This window comes from Mandrillus leucophaeus, unplaced genomic scaffold (genome assembly GCF_000951045.1).
Source record: "Mandrillus leucophaeus isolate KB7577 unplaced genomic scaffold, Mleu.le_1.0 Scaffold552, whole genome shotgun sequence".
In the NCBI taxonomy this organism is placed as follows: Eukaryota; Metazoa; Chordata; class Mammalia; order Primates; family Cercopithecidae; genus Mandrillus; species Mandrillus leucophaeus.
Window position 1 is genome coordinate 1873829 of NW_012105942.1, and position 18714 is coordinate 1892542.

The 18714-nt window shown below is 37.5% G+C and overlaps 1 protein-coding gene across 2 annotated transcripts in view; it reads left to right on the top strand.

Moving 5' to 3' along the window:
- The window catches only part of ENPP3 (ectonucleotide pyrophosphatase/phosphodiesterase 3), a 106106-nt gene that overhangs the window by 34244 nt on the left and 53148 nt on the right, over nucleotides 1-18714 (top strand). For both annotated transcript variants that reach the window (XM_011998037.1, XM_011998036.1), the window contains 5 exons: nucleotides 11688-11767; nucleotides 14665-14784; nucleotides 15613-15722; nucleotides 17251-17316; nucleotides 18400-18472. In XM_011998037.1, coding sequence (XP_011853427.1) covers nucleotides 11688-11767; nucleotides 14665-14784; nucleotides 15613-15722; nucleotides 17251-17316; nucleotides 18400-18472 — 449 coding nt within the window. The remainder of the gene's footprint in view (nucleotides 1-11687; nucleotides 11768-14664; nucleotides 14785-15612; nucleotides 15723-17250; nucleotides 17317-18399; nucleotides 18473-18714) is intronic.

Sequence of the window (18714 nt, forward strand, 5' to 3'; positions counted from 1 at the left end):
AAATTATTAAAAATAGCTGTTTGACTCTGGGTAAGTCAATTGACTTTTCTTGGCCTCAGTTTCCTCATTTGTAAAACAAAATGTCTAGATCTGATGATTTCTACTGTTAATTCCAGCCCTAAAATGCCGTGGTTGTAGGAAGATAGACCACTACTTCCAACAACTCAAGGTGCATTGTTTTTTCAGCTTCTTCCTCATTCCCTGAGGCAGATCTTTAGCAAAGAGATTGTTTTCCAAATCCAGGACCTGCCACTTTTCTGCTGAGTCATTTTGTCCTAGAAAGTTAGCTAACACTTCTCAGTTTCTATCTTCTTACCTAAATTTGTCTTGATAAACTGGATATCAAATCTGGTGTCAAAAGGGAATTTGACTAGCCAGGGTGAACTGAACCTTTTCTAAAGTAAAATTCCTTGATTTGCTCATTCCATTGAGAATTAGAAATGACATCAATGTAATACAGCCACTAAGAGCTTTCTGCTTTTGATGTTTAAAATATTTTAAAACATTTAAAAAAATTTTAGTCATGTAAACAACATCTCAATCCTCAAATGTGTGAAGCTATGATCATCTAGGCCTACCTAGGCAAAATGGGGCTGTTAGTTTCTAGGAGGCCCGATTAAGAATAGATGTGGTAGGTAGGGGGACATGTTTTCAGGACATCCTGAGGCTGTTTTGAGGGAAAATTAAAAAAGGATAGATGTGGTTAAATAGGATTCGGATTATGTTAGCCTTGAATTGAGGTATGTGACAGCAGGCATTGCTGTCACAACAATAATCAGGGAGTCCAAGGCCCCAACTCTAGGGTTTCATCAAGCTGCCTGAGTTGGGCCATCATGGTGGTGTAAACCAAGCCTAAACAATATCACAGAGCAGTGAGTCATATGAGTGACTATTAAGTGGACAAGGAAGTGGCTCTCTGAATCACACTTTAGTCAGGCAAGAACATTGTCTTGTCTTAGTGCAGGTGGCAGCAGACAAAGAAGGGCCAAGATCAGGAAACTGTCAAGTAGGATAGAAGTGATTTGGCTTGTTTAGAAGACAGCCTTCCTGAAAAGTTAGATGGGAAACTGTGGATCAAATAAGACTAGAAGTAGCAGGTAGACAGCGAAGATCCAGCTGGTGACATATGCAGAGTTTCAGAGATTAGTGTTTGCAAGTTTGGCATTCATGAACAGCAGAGCTCTTATATTGGCCACAGCAGATATCATTTGCTGTCTGCTTTTTAAATTTTGTTAAGAATGCATAACATGAGATCTATCCTCTTAACAGATTTCTCAGTGTACAATGCAGTATTATTATCTATAGGCACAATGTTGTACAGCAGATCCCTAGGATTTACTTATTTTATAAAACTGAAATTTCATATCCATTGATCAACGATTCCACATTTCCCCCTTACCCAGCCCCTGGAATCCACCATCCTATTTTATGCTTCTATGATTTTGACTATTTTAGATAACCTCATGTAAATAGAATCATACAGTGTTAGTGTTCCTGTGACTAGCTTATTTCACTTAGTATATCTTCAAGTTTCATCCGTGTTACCACATGTTGCAAGATTTTCCTCTTTTATTAAGGCCAAATAATATTCCATTGTATGTATATGCCACCTTAAAAATCTATTTATCTTTTGAAAGAGAAATAGATTGTTACCATATCTTGGCTCTTATGAGTAGTGCTGCAGTGAACATGGGAGTGCTAATCTCTTTGAGATCCTGATTTCAACCCTTTTGGATAAATACTCAAAAGTAGAATAGCTGGATCATATAATTCTATTTTTGCCTTTCTATACCATTTTGCCTTTCTACCAACAGTGTACAAGAGTTCCAATTTCTGCATATCTTCATCAACACCTGTTTTTTTTTGTTTTTTTGATACTAGATACCCTAACAGATGTGATATGATATCTCATTTTCTAATTTTTATTTTTAATTATTATTATTATGTTAGAGATGAGGTCTTGCTATGTTGCCCAGGCTGGCCTCAAACTCATGGGCTCAAGTGATCCATCTCGGTCTCCCAAAGTGCTGGGATTGCAGGTGTGAGCCACTGTGCCCTGCCTCATTTTGGTTTGATATGCATTTTTCTGATGATTAGTGACATTGAGCATCTTTCATACACCTATTGGATATTTGTATGTCTTTAGAGATGAACAATATCTTTCTTCTTTGAAGAAATATCTATTTAGGTCACTAGCCCATTTTTTAATGAGACTATTGGATTTTTTGCTATCAAGTTGTAGAAGTTCCTTATATATTTTGGAACTTAACTTCTTATCAGATATATGGTTTGAAAGTGTTTTCCCGCATTTCATATGTTGCTTTTTCATTTTATTGATTGTTTCCTTTGCTGTGCAGAAACTTTTTGGTTTCATATACTCCTACATGTATATTTTTGCTTTTGTTGCCTATGCTTTTGGCATCATGTCCATGAAATCATTGCCAATACCAATGTCCTGCAGATTTTCCCCTATGTTTCCTTCCAGAAGATTTACGGTTTCAGGTCTTACTTTTAAATCTTTAATATACTTTGAGTTGATTTTTGTATATGGTATAAGATCAGAGTTCAAGTTCATTTTTCTGCATATGGATATCCAGTTTCTGACATCATTTGTTGAAGTAACTATTCTTTCCCATTGTGTATTCTTCTTGGCAACCTTTTTGAAGATTGGTTGACCATATACGCATGGATTTATTGATTTATTTCTGGGCTCTCTATTCCATTTTTCTTTTTTTTTTTTTCTGAAATAGGCTGTCACTCTGTCACCCAGCCTGGAGTGTGATGGTGTGATCTCAGCTCACTGCCACCTCTGCCTCCCAGGCTTAAGCGATCCCCTCAGCCTCCAGAGTAGTTGAGAATATAGGCACTGCATGCCACTATGACTGGCTAATTTTTGTATTTTTTGTACAGATGTAGTTTTGCCATGTTGTCCAGGCTGGTCTTGAACTCCTGAGCTCAAGCTTGCCTTGGCCTCCCAAGGTGCTGGGATTACAGGTGTGAGCCACTGAGCCCAGCCTGGGCTCCCTATTATTTTTCATTGGTCTATACATCTGTTTTTAAAAACACACTGTTCTAATCACTGAAGATTTTTAATATATTTTGAAATCAGGAGCTTTGATGTTTTCAGCTTTGTTCTTTTTCAAGATTGTCGTGGTTATCTGGGGTCTTAACGAATTTAATTTTTTTTTCTATTTCTGTAAAAACTGTCATTGGGGTTTTGATAAAGATTGCATTGAATCTGTAGATTGTTGTGGGTAATACAAACATTTTAACAATATTAAGTCTTCAAGTGCATGAACATGAGGTGTCTTTCCATTTGTTTATGTCTTCCTTGACTTCTTTTCCCAATATTTCATAGTTTTCATATAGAAGTCTTTCATTTTCTTAAATTTATTTCTAAGACTTTTATTATTTTCAATGTTGATAAATGAGATTGAATAGTTCATTATTAATACATAGAAATGCAACTGATTTTTTATGTTGATTTTGTATCCTGCAACTTTACTGCATTTATTAGTTCTAAAATTTATTTAAAGCTTTTACATATTTAGAGCTTTCAGTAGATAATATCACTTCTTCTGAAAATAGGCACAGATTTACTTCTTTCTTTCCTATCTGGATGCCTTTTTTTTTCTTGCCTAATTGCTCAGGCTAAGAGAGTGGACAGTCTTGCTTTGTTCCTGATCTTAGATGGAAAAACTTGCAGTTTTTCACCGTTGAATAGGATGTTAGCTGTAGACTTTTCATATAATCTTTATTATGTTGAGGTATTTTTTCTACAGCCATGTGCCACCCAACAACATTTCAATCAACAACAGACTGCATATATAATGATGGTCCCATAAATTATAATGGAGTTGAGAAATTCCCATCACCAGCTGGGCATGGTTGCTTATATCTGCAATCCCGGCACTTCAGAAGGCCAAGGAAGGAGGACTGCTTGAGCCCAGGAGTTCAAGATTAGCCTGAGCAACAAAGTGAAACCCTGTCTCTACCAAAAAAAAAAAAAATTAGCTAAGCACAACGGGGTGTGCCAGTAGTCCCAGCTACTAAGGAGACTGAGGCAGAAGGATCCCTTGAGCCTAGGAGTTCAAGGTTGCAGTAAGCTATGATCACACCACTGCACTCCAACCTGGGTGACAAAGTGAGTTCTTGTCTCAAAAAAAAAATTATATCACCTAGTGATGTCAGAGAAATTACAATGTCATAGTGCAACGCATTATTCACATTTTTGAGGTGATGCTGGTGAAGACAAACCTACTGCACTGCCAGTCATAAAAAAGTACACACATTTATGTACATTACATCATATTTGGTAATGATAATAAATGACTGTTACTGGTTTATGATTTACTATACTATACTTTTTTTAAAAAGAGATAGGGTCTTACTATGTTGCCCAGGCTGGCTCAAACTCCTGGGCTCAGGCGATCCTACCACCTTGGCCTTCCAAAGTGCTGGGATTACAGGCATGAGCCACTGTGCCCGGCTTATACTATACTTATACTTTGTACCTTATTTTAGAGTGTACTCCTACTTATTAAAAAATGTTAACTATAAAACAGCCTCAGGCAGGTTTTTCAGTAGGTATTTCAGAAGAAGGTACTGTTATAGAAGACAACCTATCTATGCATTTTATTGCCCCTGAAGACCTTTCAGTAGGGCAAGAAGTGGAGGTAAAAGACAGTGATATTGATGACCTTGACCCCATGTGGGTGTGGGCTAATGTGTGAGTTTGTGTCTTAGTTTTTGACAGAAACATTTAAAAAGTAAAAACAAAAAATTAAAAACCAAAAGCTTATAGAATAAAGACATAAAGAAAGAAAATATTTTTGTACAACTGTGCAATGTGTTTGTGTTTTAAATCAGTGTTATTACAAAAGAGTCAAAAAGTTGAAAAAATTAAAAGTTCATAAAGTAGAAAAGTTACAGTAAGCTAAAGTTGATTATTGAAAAACATATATTTTTATAAGTTTAGTGTATCCTAAGTGTACAGTGTTTATAAAGTCTCTAGTAGTTTACAGTAATGTCCTAGATTTTCACATTCACTCACCAGTCACTCACTGACTTACTCAGAGCAACTTCTAGTCTTGCAATCCTTATTCATGATACGTGATCGTATTTTTACTGTACATTTTCTATATTTAGATAGATAGGGTTAAATATACAAATACCACTGTGTTACAATTGCTTATAGTATTGAGTAGGATAACATGCTGTACAGATTTGTACAATAGACTTTACTATATAGGCTACGTGCATAGTAGACTTTACCATCTAGGTTTGTTAAGTACACCCTATTATGTTTGCACAATGATAGAATTGTCTAACAACACATTTCTAGGAATGTATCCCTGTCTTTAAGCAATGCATGACTGACTGTATTCCTAGTTTGTTGAGAGCTTTTATCATGAAAGGGTGTTGAATTTTATCAAATGCTTTTTCTGCTTCTATTGAAATGATCACGTAATTTTTATCCCTCATTCTGTTAATGCTATATATCACATTAATTGATTTTCATGTGTTGAACCATCCTTGCACCCCACGGATAAATCACACATGATCATAGTGTATAATCTTTTCATTGTGTTGTTGAATTTATTTTGCTAGTATTTTGTTAAAGATTTTTGCATCTATTTTCATCAGGAATATTGACCTGAAATTATCTTTTATTGTGATGACTGTATAGCTTTTATATTAGGGTAATGCTAGCCTTATTAATTTGAAAGCATTCTCTTGTCTTCAGTTTTTGGAAGAGTTTGAGAAGAATTGGCATTAGTTATTCAAATTTTTGGTAGAGAAATTGTCAGTGAAGCCATTTGGTCCTGGTCTTTTTCTTGGGAGGATTTTAGTTATTGATTTAATCTCCTTACTGTTTATAGATTTATTCAGACTTTCTATTTATTTAAGATTCAGTCTTGGTACTTTGTATGTTTCTATGAATTTATCCATTTCTACTAGGTTATGCAGTTTGTTGGCATATAATTATTCATAGTATTCTCTTACGAACCTTTTATATTTGCAGTATCAATTGTAATGGCTCCTCTTTCTGATTTTATTTATTTGAGTTTTCTCTCTTTTTCTTGGTCTAGTTAAAAGTATGTCAATTTTGTTCATCTTTTCGAAGAACCAACTCTTAGTTTCATTGATTTATTCTATTGTTTCTCTATTCTCTGTTTCATTTCTTCTTTAATCTTGTTTCTTTTTTCTGCTAACCTTGGATTTAGTTTGTTCCTTTTTCTGTTCCTTGAGGTGCAAAATTAAGTAGTTTATTTGAAATTGTTCTTCTTTCTTAATGTAGGCATTTATTTCTATAACTTCTATCTTAGAGCTCCTTTTGTTGCATTCCATTTTCATGTTCACTCATCTTGTTTCAAGGTATTTTCTAATTTCTCCTTTGATTTCTTCATTGACCCATTGGTTGTTCAAAAGTGTGTTACATAATTTCTACATTATTTGTAAATTTTTCAGTTTTCCTTGTGATATAGATTTCCAGTGTTATTCCATTGTAGTTGGAGAAAATACTTGGTTTGATTGCAATTTTTAAAATATGTTAAGACTTGTTCTGTGATCTAATGTGATCTATCCTGTAGAATGTTCCAGGCATGCTTGAGACAAACGTGTTGTGTTGTGTTTAATGTTCTGTAAGGGTTCTGAAAAAACAAAACAAAACAAAAAAACCCCGCTGATTGTTTTATAGGGCTTCTATTGTATATTGTGAGTTGCTTTTATTTTGCTGCTTTCAAAATTCATTGTCTTTGACTTTTGACATTTGATTATAATATGTCTTGGTGTGGATTTCTTTAGGTTCATCTTATTTAGAATCCTTCAAGCTTCCTGGATCTGGTTGCCCATTTTCCTCACTAGATTTGGGAGTTTTCAGCCATTAATTCTTTCTATTAACTTTCTAGTTCTTTCTCTTTTTCTTCTCCGGAAACCCCATTATGCATATATTAATCCACTTGTTGGTGTCCCACAGTTCTCTTAATCTTTCATCACTTCTTTCTATTCTTTTCTCTTTTTGCTCTTTTGCCTGAATAATTTTTAAAGGCCTGAGTTTGCCTCTCTTTGTGGAAATTTTCACTTTATTCTCATCACTTCATTGTTCTCATCACTTCAATGAGCATCTTTATGACAGTTATTTTGAAATGTCTGTTAGGAAAATTGTACCTCTGCTTCATTCAGGTCAATTTCTGAAGATTTATCTTCTTCCTTTATTTTGAACATATTTCCCCATTTCTTCATTTTCCTTTACTCTGTGTTGGCATCTACACATTGGACAAAACAGTCACCTTTCTCAGTTTTCATGGACTGGGCTTTTGTAGGAGAAACCCTCATCAGTAGGCCTGATCAGGGATTCTGGAGGCCCCTTAAACCTTCATGGTAGTCCAAACTTGTTTTCTGTTCTTAGGGGCCCCAAGTGTCTAGAGCACACTAGGTCCCATTGGTGTTCCAAGATGAGTGAAACTTATCTTGGAAGGAAGCCAGCTCCTTGGGCAGTCACCAGAGAATTTGGATCATGTCTTGTCCAAATCTTTCACTCCCCAGAGATAAGTTGGGATCTGGATTTTGTTTTGTTTTGTGGGGCTTTTTTTTTTCCTTCTTTCTCTTGCTTTTTTTTCTCTGTGCTGCACCAGGGAGAGGGGCTATGGTGACTAATATGCTACATCAAACCACTGTGTTTTTTGTCACTGGCCCCCAGGTGACTAGAGTATGCTAGGTTCCATTAGTGCTCCAATACAGACAAGACCGAAAAAGCCAGTCCTTTGGGCAGTCCCTAGAAAAGTTGGGGCATTGGACACTTAGTGCAACTCTTCCTCCCCTGGGAGAAGCTGGGAGTTGGGGTTATTGTCTGATTTCTCTGTGCTGAGCCAAGAGCAGAAGCTGTGATGAGTGCCCGCATGCTAGTTCAAATCTCCTCTTTGTTCTTTGTAGCACACAGGAGACTAATACATGTTGGATCTCAGCTCTTCTAACTCAGGTGAGATAGAAGCCAGTTTTTCAGACAGCACCTGGAAAAATTGGAGTGTTAGATGTGTGGTCCAATTTTTTCCCTCCTTGGGGAGAAACCAAAAGTTGAGAGTTCTCTCCTGATCATATAGCATGGTTCTGGGAATGGGTATTATGTCAAAGAAATGGTTCTGCTTTTCCTACTGGTTTCAATGTAACTGGGGTTATACTTGCGTGTTAAGCAGGAGCCTGTCAAGTAGTCTCTGGGTTTCTCACAAAGGAAATTGATTTATGTGTGGCTATTGAATGATAGTGTCTGCTGTGGGAAGAGTCGTCTAAGATTTCCTATTCTGTTACCTTGCTAACATCACTCCTCTTTGCTCTCTTTTGACCCTTCTTCTTTATGTGCCAAGGGCTTGAATGCATACTTGCAACTCTGGGAAGAATGAAGCCCCTGCAGAGCTTATTCCTCCTTTTTTTTTTTTGAGTGCTAGAAATGATACAGGCCAACATTATGGCTAATCTTTCTAAGAGGTTATTCTACTAAATTACATATAAAATGAAAGTACCTATTTTCAGCCTGTGAATCTGTGAATACTAGTGAACAGTTTGCTATCTTTTCCATTTGTACAAATACCTTAATACTATTTCATTATGCCAATCCTATAAGAATTTCACAAGGACTACATTGTTGTGTTTTTTTTGAGTCGGAGTCTCACTTTTTTTTTTTTTTTTTTTTTTTGAGATGCAGTCTCGCTGTCGCCCAGGCTGGAGTGCAGTGGGGCAATCTCAGCTTACTGTAACCTCTGCTTCTCGGGTTCAAGCAATTCTCTTGCTTTGGCCTCCCACGTATCTGGAATTGCAGGTGTGCACCACTGAACTGGGCTAATTTTTATATTTTTATTAGAGCCAGGGTTTCACCATGTTGGCCAGGCTGGTCTTGAACTCCTGACCTCAGGTGATCTGTCTGCCTCAGCCTCCCAAAATCCTGGGATTACAGACATGAGCACCACGCCCGGCCTACCTTGCATTCTTTGGTTACTTTACCTACTCACCCATTTAGACCTTTGCTGCTTCTCATAGTTTCTAGTTACTATAAACCTAGTTGCATAGGCTTATCTCATTTATATTTTCAGATATTTTGTTTAGTACTTTCTTTTTTTTAATTGTTTTTTTAGAAGTAAAATACATACATAAACATTTTAAGGCAATATTCGAGGGTATAAGTAAAAATAAATGAACAAAACCTTTTTCCTGGTCTTCCTGCTTTTCCTTTGCAAAAGCAACCGCTCGTTGGTTTACTGCGTGTCTTTCCAGAAGTGGTCTGTTCAAGCATAACTTAAACGATTCATATTTGGAAGAAACCATGGTAGAAGACATACAGTAGCTGTGGTTCAAGGGCAGGTGATACAAAACGGTAGCTTGAGTCTATAGAGAGTCAGCAGATGTGTCTTATTTATGACATCATATAACTAGGGTGGTGCCATGCTTTCACAATACCGGTAGCTTAGTTTACATTTTATTTTATCCTCTAGCTTTAACCATTTAAGAATTTGAGTTTGCCACCCACGTTTGAAGGATACTGAAACAGAAACTGACTTTATGTATCTGCTCATTGTATGAATTTTTTCCCACTTAAATTATTTTAATTGTGTAAGTGGACTAGATCGCATTTTATTTTCTTGTTATATGACTTCTCAACAATATTAAATGTCTTTCCCTAATTGAGATCAAGATTTACTTATTGGTGATATTGATTAAATAAGAAAAATAAAGGTTATTTTAATCTTATGTTTCATAAATTAAGTCCTGGAGCAGTTCTCAAACTTAAATACATTAGGATGACCTGGGGTGCTTGTTAAAAATGTAAATTTTTGGCCAGGCACAGGGGCTGATGCCTATAATCCCAGCACTTTGGGAGGGTGAGGCAGGTGGATCACCTGAGGCCAGGAGATTGAGACCAGCCTGGCCAACATAACAAAACTCCATCTCTACTAAATAATACAAAAATTACCTGGGCATGGTGGTGGGCACCTGCAGTCCCAGCTACTTGGGAGGCTGAGGCAGCAGTTGAACCCAGGAGGCAGAAGTTGCAATGAGCCGAGATCGTGCCACTGCACTCTGGCCTGGGTGACAGAGAGAGACTCCATCTCAAAAAAGAAAGAAAGAAAGAAAAAAAAGTAGATTTTTTTGATCTCCCTTTCCTTCATCTCCTACCTTCCAATACCCATCAGAGAATCCTGTATAGTGGACTTGATATGGGGCCCTAGAAGATTCTGAAGGAGGAAATTCCTGAATGAGAGGCTGGGAAGGAGACCAACCCCATGCCTATTTGAGAACACACTCATTGTGTTCAGCAGCAAAGCTCGTGACTTTTTGGACCACAAGCAATTTCATGTTTTGTTTGGACCTAAAGAGAATCTATAATGGTGAAGCTTTATTTTAGAAGCAGAGGCAACACAATTTTGCTGTGGAAAATTTCTTGTACTTCACTGGTGCAGAGGAAATAGCAATGTGCCCCAGTGGTTCTGACCTCTTTAAACAGGGTTATTGCACAGATTGAAAACAACAGAACAATGACGCTAAATTACTGTCGTACTTTGTGAAACACAGATCACAGGAAACTTCCCTGGTCTAATGGAAACTGTACTAAAAGTAAGAAGCAGTAAAGTTAGCTTAATTTGTAAACAGTACTACCTGACATAGGCTTATGCAGTTATACAAGTGAAATCCTTTTTCATTTGTCTAGGCAGTAGTGTTGACATTTGTTATATTAGATACTTTACATGTAAGAACTATCAGCTGGATGCCAATGCTATATAAAGCAAACAAACTGGCAGTGTATAATATAGAGTACATTTAGCTCAGGGGTCCACAAGCTGTGGCCCATAGGCCAAATCTGGTTCACTCTGCTCATTTGTGTATGGCCTGCCATATATACTGAGAATTGTTTTACTTATTTTAAAAATTATTTATTCATTTATTTATTTATTTGAAACAGGGTTTCACTCTGTCACCCAGGCTGAAGTGCAGTGGTGCGATAACAGCTCACTGCAGACTCCATCTTCTGGGCTCAAACAATCCTCCCACCTCAGCCTCCTGAGTAGCTAGGACTACACAGGCGCATGCCACCATACCCAGCTAATTTTTAATTTTTTATGCAGAAATGGAGTTTCACTGTGTTGCTCAGGTTGGCCTCAAACTCTTGAGCTCAAGTGATCTGCCCGTCTCAACTTCCCAAAGTGCTGGGATTACAGGTGTGAGCCACAGGGCCTAGTCTGTTCTACATTTTTAAATGGTTGGAAGAAAGTAAGAATATTTTGTGACATGTAAAAATTTCCTGAAATTCAAATTTCAATGTCCATAAAGAAAGTTTTATTGGAACATGGCCATGTTCATTTGTTTATTTATTGTCTACGGATGCTTTGGGGCCTCAATGGCAGAGTGGAGAGGTGTTGCAACAAAGATCATATGGCCTTGCAAAGCCTAACATGTGTATCACTGGCTCTTCCAGAAAAAAATATATACACCTTGATTTAGCTCACTCCTCTCCTAAAAGACTGACATTCCCTGGAATGGAGGAAGCTTAGAGACCAGAATTTCAACCTCTTTCCATCTTCAATCAACTTTTTAGCTTTTTTTCTATTTTTCTGGGAGACTTTCATGTTCAGATTTTTAGTTATCCAAAAAACTGAAGAAGAAACAACTTCCTAATTTCTCACCATATTCTGTTGCAGAAACATGTGGAATTCATTCAAAATACATGAGAGCTATGTATCCTACCAAAACCTTCCCAAATCATTACACCATTGTCACGGTGAGTGCTTGACCCCGGGGTAAGACAGGCCAAAGACCAGAACTGACCACATAAGACAGACATATTTGGGCAGGAACTGGCTGAGTTCTGAGACTTACCTTTCTCGAGCACATGTGGGAACAGTTCATGGCTGAATTCAGGCTGGAAGGAATGGCTCAATATGAGGCCAATCCAGGGCTGTGAGGCATGAACTATGAATAAGTGTCCAGCATTAGGTTAATTCACCTGTGCTGAGCCCAAAACAGACCCTTTGATGTGAGAAATACCATTTTCCTCTGGTCTTTCGATTGCCCTTTGTTTATCTGAAGGTCTGCTGGGAACAGTAGGCTATATATAGGGCCAACTACTTTGATGTGGGAAATTTTGTTCTTTCCTAGTCTTTTCATTACAATTAACTTGATAGAACTTCTTTTTCATGAAGGAATTCACACTGTCTACATCTCTTTAGATAAAGCAATAAAAGCAAGTGAATTATCCTTGGTGTATTAAAAGATGTAGGTAGAATGATTAAAATGAACTCAAAATTAAATTATTTAAGACAGGTGGATTTAGAACACATTTAAGGCATCCGCTGCCTCAAAGGATATTTGTGTCTTTGTTACTTTGGGTTTTAATCTTTTATTACTATGGAACAGTAACTGTGACATTTAAATTTTAACCCCCACACAAATGTGTGTATGTATTCTCATTACTTGCAGACTCTGTATTTGTGGGTTTGCCTACTTGCTAAAATTTATTTGTAACCCCCAAATCAATAAGTACAGTGCATTTATCGTCATTTGCAGCCATCACAAAGAAGCACAAAAAGTTGAGTTGCCCAATGCTCATGTTCCTAGCTAAGGTCTAACCAGGAGACATTCTGCTGTCGTGTTTTAGCTGTCATACTATAAACAAGTATCATTTTCACAATCTTACTGTTTATTGAATGTCATACTTTTTATATGTTCATGTTTTGGGGGGAGTTATTTCACTGGTTAAAATGGTCCCCTTGCATAGTGCTGACGTGGTTTCTGGTGTTCCTAAGAGCAAGAAGGCTGTGAATTTGCCTTACAGAGGAAATATGTGTGTTAGGTAAACTTTGCCCAGGCCTGAGTTATACCATGAGTGAACCAACAATATACAAAAATAAGGTGACTTCAAACAAAAACACTCATAAAACAAGGTTATGTATTGATCAGAAGACAAAACTGTTGTAACCAGAGGCTCTCAGAAACCTAATTCTGTGTTTTTCCTAGGAGCAATGGTTCAGTAATCATTAGTTTAGTGTTCATGACAACTTTATAGAACTACTATAAAAATAATAATTGGCTGTATATACATATATACATAAATATATATCATATGTACATATATGTATACATAAAATAAGGGATTATGCATAAATGCAATTAATTTACTATTTATATACTTTTATACATATATATGCATACATATTCATATACCTAGCAATTTTCTAAAATAAAGACCCTAAAATCTATAGTCATTTAATAAAAATGTGTGGAATGATTAAATAAATATGTGAGATTTGATTAAATAAATGATTGGTTGGATAGGTGGGTAGATGGCAGGGAAGATGGGTAGAGACTTGGCAGGCTGCCTTTAAAATGCTGGTAACACTCTTTAATTCACTTTAGCCAGGATATTTGATGTATAGAAAGCTTCTATCTAGTAAATTATTTGCTATTATTGATAATATAACCAGTGACTAACCATTATTCTAATATGGGAAAGTTTAACAGTTAATTAAACAGTTACTAAGCACACAAAAGTTATGTTAACACCATCAGGACAAGCCATCAGCCTAATGTCTCTTATTTGCTGCTATGAACATGGTAGAACTAGAAAAAATATATATATGCACACTTGGCCCTCCATATGTGTGGATTCTGAATCCTTGGATTCTACTAACTGTGAATTAAAAATATTTGGGTGGAATCAACCTAAATGTCCATCAATGACAGACTAGATAAAGAAAGTGGTACATATACACCATGGAATATTATGCAGCCATAAAAAAGCAAGCTCATATTTTTTGTGGGAACATAAATGGAGCTGGAGACTATCATCCTTAGCAAACTGAATACCACATGTTCTCACTTATAAATGGGAGCTAAATAATAAGAACTTATTAACACAAAGAGGAAACAACAGACACTGGGGTCTGCTTGAGTGGGGAGGATGGGAGGAGGGAGAAGAGCAGAAAAGATAACTATTGAGTACTGGCTTAATACCTGGGTGATGAAATGATATGTACAACAAACCCCCATGACACCTGTTTATCTAAGTAACAAACCTTCAGATGTACCCCCAAACCTAAAATAAAAGTGGAAGAAAGAAAGAGAGAAAGAAAAGAAAGAGAAAGGAAGGAAGGAAGGAAGGAAGGAAGGGAGGAAGGACGGAAGGAAGGAAGGAAGGAGAGAAGGAAGGAAGGAAGGAAGGAAGGAAGGAAGGAAGGAAGGAAGGAAGGAAGGAAGGAAATATTTGGAAAAAAATTGCATCTGTACTGAACATGTATAGACTTTTTTTGTCACTATTCCCTAAATAATACAACAATGATTGACATAGCATGTATATTATATTAGCTATTATAAGTAATCTAGAGATGATTAATATATATAGGCGGGTATGCATAGGTTATATGCAAATCCCAAGACATTTTCAAGCAGGGACTTAAACATCTTCTGATTTTGGTACCTGAGGGAGGTCATGGAACCATGCCCTATGAAAGCCAAGGGATGACAATATCTTCTAATATTTAAGTTCAGGTCCAGGTGTTTTACACTGAAAGATATATAGTACCTTTCCTAGATATGAGTAATAGATCGTGTGCTATTTTAATTTAAATTTCTATTTTACTAATATTTTATCTTACATCTTTTTTTAAATTATCATTTTAGGGCTTGTATCCGGAATCACATGGCATCATTGACAATAATATGTATGATGTAAATCTCAACAAGAAGTTTTCACTTTCTTCAGAGGAACAAAATAATCCAGCCTGGTGGCATGGGCAACCAGTATGTAGCATTCTACACGTGCCAACTGAAGTAACCTCCATTTCTCAGTGTGGCAGGAGGTCACTCTTCTTGCTCAGTGGAGCAAGTTCTGTGTCACCCATATAGTTTCTAAAGGCTGAGGGTGGGAAGGTGTTTTACCACTATTTGTAACTTGAATTTTTAAAACATTTATGGCTGTTAACTCAAATAGCTATGTTTAAACTTGGGTGTTGGGTTATAAATGTATCTATCTGGAAGTTACTCAGAAAGATTATCTGTTAATGTTTTTCCTCATTTTGTTTTGTAATTTTTTTTTTTTTTTTTTTGAGACAGAGTCTTACTCTGTCATCAGGCTGGCATGCAGTGGTGCGATCTCAGCTTACTGTAACTTCCGTTTCTTGGATTCAAGCAATTCTCCTGCCTCAGCCTCCTGAGTAGCTGGAACTACAGGGACGCACCACCACGCCCAGCTAATTTTTTTGTATTTTTAGTAGAGATGGGGTTTCACCATGTTGGCCAGGATGATCTCGATCCCCTGACCTTGTGATCCACCTGCCTCAGCCTCCCAAAGTGCTGGGATTACAGGTTGTAATTCTTTTAAAGGGAGAGAGGAACCATCCAATTTTACCAGTTTGAAAAGAAATGATCTTGCTTCTTAGTAGCTTGCTATGTTTTTGGTTTTTGAGGCAGATTCTTAGATAATTATATCTTTTAATTGCTACAAAGATTAAAATTTCAATTTTAATACATGTTGCAACTGTTAATCTTGTTTAGTTTCTGGTAAGGTACACCATTTCTACCCAAAGTAATTATTGACTTTCGCTTATCCTAAATTTTCTCTTCTTACAGATGTGGCTGACAGCAATGTATCAAGGTTTAAAAGCCGCCACCTACTTTTGGCCTGGATCAGAAGTGGCTATAAATGGCTCCTTTCCTTCCATATACATGCCTTACAACCGGTAGTGAAAGTGAAGCACTTTCAGATATTCTCCCAGTTAGGCAGAAATGATCAGGATGTTTTTGTCTTCATCTTGGCGGCAATTCCATTAATCCAGTTGTTTAAGCCAAAAATCTTGGAAGTCACCATTGACTCCTTTCCTTTATATCACTCAAGCAGTCTCTCAGTAAATGCTTTTGGCTCTAATTAAAAATCTGTGTAGCCTGAGAACTTTTTATTACCTCTAGCATTACCACTCTGGTTCGAGCTGTCATCTCTTGCCTGTATTAACTGCAGTTGCCTCTTTACTCATCTCTCTGCTTCTAGTCTCATCCCGCCCACCAGAGGGATTCCTTTAAAATGCAAGTCCAGCCGGGTGCGGTGGCTTACGCCTGTAATCGCAACAGTTTGGGAGGCTGAGGTGGGCTGATCTCTTGAGGTCAGGAGTTCAAGACCAGCCTGGCCAACATGGTGAAACCCCATCTCTACCAGAAGAAAAAATACAAAAATTAGCCAGGCATTGCGGCACATTGGCTGTAATCCTGGGTACTCTGGAGGCTGAGGCAGGAGAATAGCTTGAACCCAGGAGGCAGAGGTTGCAGTGAGCTGAGATCAGGGACTCCTGCAGTCTGAGCGACAGAACGAGACTCCATCTCAAATAAATAAAATAAAATAAAATGCAAGTCCAATTATGGCATTATTTGGCACCAAAACTTCAGTGGCTCCCTGTGTCACTCAGAGTAAAAGCTTACAAGGCCCTATGTGGTATGACCTCTGGTGTCCCCTTACCTCTCCGACCTCCTCTTCTGCTACTCCCTCAGGTGCTCACTCTGAACTCCTTGGTGGACTTCAACATACTAGGCTTGCTTCTGCTGCAGGACATTGCACTGGCTGTTCACCCTCCCTGAGATGATTTGCTTCATGGATCTGAATGCCTACTCTTTCACTGCCTTCTGGCGCTGTTGAAAAATTACCTTCTCAGTATTGTCTTACCCCAGTTATACTTAAGATTTAAAATTCCAAACCACCTTCATCTCAGTTACTCTGCTGTAGTGTTTTGTTTTGTTTTTTTTTTTTTTTTTGTCCACAGCATTTATCACCTTTTAATACACTATACCTTATTTTTATATTAGGCCAATTGTTTGTTACTTGTCTTCCTGCACTAGAATGTAATCTTTGGTTTGCTCACTGATAAATTCTGTTTTGAATGAACAAATAGTATCCGGCAATAGATGTTCAATATACGCATATGCATAAATTTTTTAAAATGGAATTAATGGATCATAATCAATTGTCTTTTATTTCATTTGGGGGAAACTGAAGGAGAGAAGGGTGAGGTGAAATAAAACAATCTGCATTTCATTTATAGTGCTGCAAGTGTATCTATAAACAGATATCCCTTTGAATAATAGTGAATACCTTTCAGTATTGTGATTATATAGGAACACAAAATGGATAGCTGAAGATATTAACCTTTCTGAATAGGAATGTAATGGAGTTATTCTTGATTTGATTCATTTTAAAGAATTATTTCTACTCTATTTTTTCAGAAGTGTCCCATATGAAGAGAGGATTTCTACATTGTTAAAATGGCTGGACCTGCCCAAAGCTGAAAGGTAATGTCGAGTATCAGAAAAGTGCTGGCATAGTGGCATATATATGGGTAAAAAATGAAGTTATTTCTTCACTTTAAATTACAATTTTTGGCTATTTTTGAAACAATATGGCATTGCCTTTTAATGGGCACTTTTCATGAATTATTCCTGGCTGGGCAGGGGGTGTCTCACTCATGTAATCCCAGCACTTTGGGAGGTTGGGGCAGGAGGATCACTTGAGCCCAGGAGTCCCCGACCAGCCTGGACAACACAGTGAAACCCTGTCTTGAAAAAAAAGTAAAGAAACTAGCTGGTCATGGTGGTACGCAGTTGTAGTCCCAACTACTTGGGCAGCTGTGGCGGGATGATCACTTGAGCTCAGAAGTTTGAGGCTGCAGTGAGCTATGATCATGTCACTGCCCTTCAGCCTGGGTGACACAGTGAGACTCTGTCTCAAAAATAAAATAAAGGAAATTATTCCTGAGAGCTGGTAACTTTTTGTTTTCGAAAATGTGGTTGACATTATTGAACAACAGAGATAGCGCTAACACCAGAGAGCAGAGGCAAATATCACAGAACCAAAGCCAGATGTGGAATGGAGCAGAGCTGGGAGCAGGCCTGACACTCAGTGATAAGGACTGACTCCAAGAGCCAGAGGTGCTCCATCAAGCCCATGCCCACAGATTGGAGTGAGCATGGAGGCTCATTGAAGGCTAACCAGGAGCTCCAGGTAAACAGTGCATCAGAAACCAGACACCGGAAGAAAGAACTTAGTATAACAGAACCAAGAATCAGCAAAAAGTCAGAAACCGGGAAACAGAAAGGACTGGGGCACACCAAAACTGGTCTTAACTGCAAGAACAAAACAGAATTTCACAACAGGGGCGTACCAGTGCTTATATCTGGGAAAGTCTTATTTAATTCCTGTCAGGAAACCTATCCTTGCTGGAGCCAAGTAGAACTACCGGGTCTGAACAAAGAGGAGGAGGTTAGAGAGAAAGAAAAGGCAATGGCCGGCAAGCCTGAGATCTACAAAATCCCCCAATCCAGCCTGTAAATTTATCGCAAATTGATAACATATTTCTGTTTCAATTTTACCCTTAGACCCAGTTTTTATACCATGTATTTTGAAGAACCTGATTCCTCTGGACATGCAGGTGGACCAGTCAGTGCCAGAGTAAGTTTGTTTTGTTTTGTTTTAAAAAAACAAAACAATGTAAAATCATCTAACCCTAACCCGCAAAACAAAATAGTATTCTTTAACTTCTACTGAGCACAAACGTATTTGATACATACACAAGAAGATCAAAATAGTTAAAGGTATAAAAGGGATGCCATGGTTCAACTGCCTTCTTAACCATAAAATAGTTGAAATTCTAGAAAGGACAACTGTGTTATTAACTATATCTTGAATCATTT